This window comes from Mesoplodon densirostris, chromosome 16, assembly GCF_025265405.1.
Source record: "Mesoplodon densirostris isolate mMesDen1 chromosome 16, mMesDen1 primary haplotype, whole genome shotgun sequence".
NCBI classification, from domain to species: Eukaryota; Metazoa; Chordata; class Mammalia; order Artiodactyla; family Ziphiidae; genus Mesoplodon; species Mesoplodon densirostris.
Window position 1 is genome coordinate 57,862,963 of NC_082676.1, and position 5,576 is coordinate 57,868,538.

General features: G+C 49.4%; 1 protein-coding gene across 1 annotated transcript; it reads right to left on the reverse strand.

The window, feature by feature from the left end:
- Nucleotides 1–378: 378 nt before the first annotated feature.
- RMI2 (RecQ mediated genome instability 2) lies at nucleotides 379–4,093 on the reverse strand. The gene is made up of 2 exons (XM_060078214.1): nucleotides 3,777–4,093; nucleotides 379–608 (listed from the first exon to the last, which is right to left on the reverse strand). The coding sequence occupies exons 1-2, from the start codon at nucleotides 4,075–4,077 to the stop codon at nucleotides 460–462; spliced, it is 450 nt and encodes a 149-aa protein (XP_059934197.1). The 5' UTR covers nucleotides 4,078–4,093; the 3' UTR covers nucleotides 379–459.
- Nucleotides 4,094–5,576: the final 1,483 nt, after the last annotated feature.

Sequence of the window (5,576 nt, forward strand, 5' to 3'; positions counted from 1 at the left end):
TCATTCCTTTTTTATGCAGCCTCTTCTCCTGCCCATAACCACACACTTTACTCTCTGCGGACAATGACTGAGGTTCAAATTCTGCCTCGTAAAGTAGGGTTGCAGTGATAATGGAAAAAGTATCATCACTTGTAAAACTTGGAAAATGCAACATGAGAGTTCTGTGTGCTTTAGAGAGAGAGAATTAACACACATAAAGAAAAAAAAAAGGAGAGGAAAAAGAGAAAGAGAACAAAACATCTGCTTTTCATCAGCAAACAGTCAAAGCAAGGGGCAGCAGGGGCTGAGTTCACTGGAGTGTCCCAGCATTTAGAAATCCTACATCCAGACTCTTCGAAGCAAAGCTCTCTGATAAACTTTTGAGAAATACATATTGAGTGATGTCCATGAGATCCATACGGTATAAGAACCTAAGTTGTTTCTGAATTTCGGTTGTTTTTATTGACGTTCCAACATCCTCTAAGGAATATTCCTGTGTAAATCTTCCACTTCCAGCTCCCACATGCTTTCATGGAGGGGATTATCAGAAAGATCTGTCATCTTCACAGCCTGCAGGCGCGGCTCAGGGTTGCAGGCCTGAACCACTCCCATCACCATCACATACTTTCCTAGAAGAAGAAAAGCCCAGCGGAAAAGTTCACATTGATAGAGAAGATAAAAACAAAACAGACACCTTAAGTCCTTGAGAGGGCTTAAATTTATCAGGGAGGCAAACTGGAGACAAAAAAAAAGCAGAGAGTAGATACCAAAGTGCCAAGGCAGCTAGTGGTCAAAATACATACATTGCCAGCAAATTCCGCATTTAACCTGGAGAATGACATTTGTATCTTCTTTGGTTTCTGGTTTTAAAATGCTAAAACAGGGACTTCCCTGGTGGCGCAGTGGATAGGACTCCACAATTCCAGTGCAGGGCACCTGGGTTCGATCCCTGGTCAGGGAACTAGATCCCACATGCATAACACAACTAAGAGTTCACGTGCCCCAACTAAGGAGCCGGTGAGCTGCAACTAAGACCCCACACAGGGCTTCCCTGGTGGTGCAGTGGTTGAGAGTCCGCCTGCCAATGCAGAGGACATGGGTTTGTGCCCCGGTCCAGGAAGATCCCACATGCCTCGGAGCGGCTGGGCCCGTGAGCCATGGCTGCTGAGCCTGCATGTCCGGAGCCTGTGTTCCGCGACGGGAGAGGGGGAAAAAAAAAAAAAAAAAAAAAAGACCCACACAACCAAATAAATAAATAAATAATTTAAAAAATAAAATAAAATGCTAAAACAAAATCACAGCACATTGCATAAAGCTATCACGCCCAAAGAGTGGAAGAGTCTCTCACATCAGAGGATGAGTTGTAATTAGACAGACTGCTCTAAGGCGGGGCCTGAAAACTCGAGCTTTTCTCTTCTCCCTGTTCCTTGCTCCATGCCAGAGTCTGTGCCAGAATCTGTGCACAGGACTGGTCCCCTTTCTGCAAAGACAACCCCTGACAGTCCCGAAGCAAATCCAATTTTCCCTTTATGTTGCCAAAAGAGCTGGGCAGGTGGTAGCACCCCCCATGCCGCCGTTATTCCAACTGCCTGGGACCAATCCCTGCCACCTCCTGCCACCAGCCGGGCATACGCAAGCAAATCAACAAGAGGGCGGGCTGCCATCACAATGATCTAATGACATATTAACCACGACTCTATTCCCATTCCCTTGGGGAAGTGGCTCTCCTTGAAAGCAAAAATGGCCAGTCTTAACCACACAAAACTCAACTGTGTAAAAAAACCCAAACACAGCAGGAAGAGCAGGCACGTTGCCAGCCCCCACGGAGTGCCCCTGCGAGGCCGCTTTAATCACACTGCTTCCAACGTCAGGACTGGGTTTGTACGCGGGCCTGGGGCTCTGACTGAAGGAAGCCAGGCAAGCTGACACCTTACCCTCTGGTCTTTAGCTCCTGGCATGGCGTACTTAGGTTTCCCTGAACCCATCCCTACATTCTACCTGAGCAAGTAACGTGGGGTCCCTCAGTGACGGAGGCTCATTCTAAAATTACACTTGCCATACCCTCTGAATGGGCCTAAAAAGCTGGTGGAGATGGAGTCCTCAGAAAATGACTGAAGACCCTGGAAAGGAAGAACAAGCCCACAGAGAGTCCCAACAGGTGAGGTAAACACGGAATCCACAAACTCAAAACCTACATGCACCAAGGCGTATGACACAACAATACGGGTGAACTCAAAGGCCTGAGCTCTTTCCTCCCGAGAACAGACCACCTGGTTACTAGTCTGGTTCATTCTACCCACACCCTCTCCCCCAGCCAGAGTCTCTCTCCACTGTCTCTCCTTCTCCTTCCCCACCACGCCCCTCCCTCCTATCAGGCCTTCACCCCGACCATACAGGACTGGATCAGTTGTCCCTCTTCTGCGCCCACGGCACCCTGTGCTAAAGCTCAAGCCTATGACATCACTTTGTGTTTCAGTGGCCTGCTTACTCTTCAGGCTCCCTACCTGAAGCCAGTGTCAGACTTGTCAATCAAGCCCTGGTATTAATTAGCAAGAGGAAATGGTATGGCCCAGGCACACAGGCCAGTAGGTAAGTCAGATGGGTTCACCAACGCGCAATGCCCACTCAGGTACCCACTGGTGCCAACCTTATGCCAAGGCTGGGGCCAGACAGGGGAGACAGCCCCAGCTTGCCTTCAAAGAGCATTGCCTGGGGACCAGCACACCAAACAGCTCGTGCTACATGCTATGCCAAGGGTGGCAAACTTTTTCTGTAAAGGGCCAGATACTAAATATTTCAGGCTTTGAGGCCATAGCGTCTCTGTTGCAACTATTCAGATCTATAGCTGTAATGGTAAAACAGCCCTAGACAATACCTAAATGACGGTGCTCCAATAAAACTTTACTTATGGACACGGATATTTGAATTTCATATATTGATACTTTTCCCATGTCATGAAATCTTCTGGTTTTTTTTTTTTAACCATTTGAAAACATAAAAAACATTTTTAGCTCATGGGCCGTGCAAAAAGAGGTGGCAGCCTGTAGTTTGCTGATCTTGCGCTAGACTAACATTGCAATGGAGGGCAGACAGAGAGGGAGGCTGAAGGATGGAGCCAGGGTGGGGTGAGAAGCGTGCAGGAGCATTGCCTAGCAAAAAAAACAATGGTCACTATGGCCTAGGAGCTGTGTTAAGGACATTTTTAAAATGTATTGAATCCACACAACAGGCAGGAATTATTGGTCCCTTTGGTAAGAGGTCCAGAAAGGTTAAGAAAAGTGCTCCTGGGAGCTCAGCCAGAAAGGGCCAGGGCCAGAAAAGTTCAACCTAATACTGAGAATAGTTGTCAGAAAGACACAGAGCCCGCCCTGCCATAGTCTGGCCCAGTGGTTCTCAAAGTGTGGCCCCCTAGGCCACTGGCACCAGCAGCACCAGGAAGCTGGTTAGAAATGCAAATTCACAGCCCCGCCCAGACCAACAGACTCAAACTCTAAGGGTGGTGCCCAGCCGTCAGTTTTAACAAGCCCTCAGGGTGGGCACGAAACCGTGTCCCCTGCATCGGCAGGCGGACTCTCAACCACTGCGCCACCAGGGAAGCCCAGAAACTGTATTTTTTGAATGGGCTGCAAGTGATGCTTATCAGAACTGCTTGGGTGGCGCTTGGCTGGGGAGGGGAGGGAAGAAAGGGTATCGAGGCGGGGGACCAGCACCGCAAACACCGGGAGGTAGGACGGCCAGGCCCCGCCCGAGGGCGGTACAAACTCAGGGTCAGCCACGGGGTTGAATACGGCTGTTACCTGGGACGAGGCAGGGCCGCCCCCGCGGCACCCGCTCCAGGCCGCAAACCGAGAAGGCCCCGCTCGGGTCTCGCAGCCGCGCCTCGCCGCCGCCCGCCACCAGCACCGTGCCCTGCATCCATACGGCCGTCAGCTCCAGCGGCTCGCGGCCCGTCGCCGCCCGCGACAGCCGCCACGCGCCCGGGCCGCCCTCCGCGTCGCGCCGCAGCTGCTCCGCCAGAACCTTGAGCGGCGGCGACCGCGGCAGCCTCACGGCCGTGGGGCACCCGCCGGGCAAGGAGGCCGTGGGCGCCGCCGCCATTCTGCCCCCCCGCCTCTTTCCCGCCAACCTTGATGAGCGGCGAGACCTGGTCCGCAGCCACCAATCAGGGGCGCGCTGGCGGAGCCGGCCAGTGGTCGGCGTCGGGAGGCGGGGCCGCCGGACAGAGCGGCCCCACTCCCACCCCAGGAGTGCGCAGGCGTACGTAAAGTAAATAACCGACCCGCAAGCTAGGAATGGATGAAATGAATTAAAAGAGAAAAAATAAATGGAGGGAGGTACAGAACTCCCTGTTTCCAGGCACCTCAAAATTTGGCGTGCACGCAAATCATCTGGAGAATGTGAGTATTCATCTCTATATCGCCTTGCCTAGTACGGTTCTCTGAGGCTAACAAATAACGTGCAAATACTGAAATGGATTGTAGCAATGGTGAGCCTATGTTTATTGGGAGTTATCAAGAATCGAGTCGAGAGATAAGGCTGTAAAGAGGGACAGGAACAGCTAGTAAAATTGCCCTTTTTTATTACTATTTTTATTTATTATATTTTAATAACAACATAATTTAAAAGTTAATAAGATATATTACTATATTTTTCACAAAAGGAATGAACGTTCATTGTAGAAAATTTAGAAAAGGAAATCTAGAATAAGAAAAGAATTGTAAAAATCACTCAGCGATATCTACCCACTGTTGGTGTATTAGCATTCAGGTTTTAAAATATATACATGTGGGGCCTCCCTGGTGGCGCAAGTGGTTAAGAGTCCGCCTGCCGATGCAGGGGATACGGGTTCGTGCCCCGGTCTGGGAGGATCCCATATGCCGCGGAGCGGCTGGGCCCGTGAGCCATGGCCGCTGGGCCTGCGCATCCGGAGCCTGTGCTCCGCAACGGGAGAGGCCACAACAGTGAGAGGCCCACATACCGCAAAAAGAAAAAAAATAAAAAAAAATAAAAAAAAATAAAATAAAATAAAATATATACATGTGTATATATATTTTTATACACAAATATTGTTTTGTGTATTACTTTCACTTAATAATAAACATCTTTCCATATCAACATATATCCCTCTGCTTCTTCTTGAATGACTGCGTTAAGATTCTATTTGTCTCATCACCTACCTAACCAATATCCTAGAGGTGGACATTAGGCTATTTCCAGTTTTTCACTTTATAAGTCGCTACTGTGAACCTATCTAGAGCTAAATCTTTGTGCATGTTTCAGGTAAATTTCTAGAAATGGAATTGCTCCCTAAAAATTGCATGTCCACAACCAGTCAAATCCACAAATCCTAAACCAAGCAATCCTGTAAGTCAAGACCAGTTGTCAGAAGACTTTGTCCTCCCGGGGCCTCCCGCAATACCAGGCTTACAGAGGGTATTCACCAAGAGCTCAATTTTTATAAAGCAGCTAAGAAATACTCAGCCAGGTTCTGACCTAAGACCTTTGCAGGGAGTATCCCATGTACCCACACCCTGTAAATACTGTTCTAACAAAGGGGGAAATGGAGGCTCACAGAAGCTAGGTGGCTTGCCCCCAGC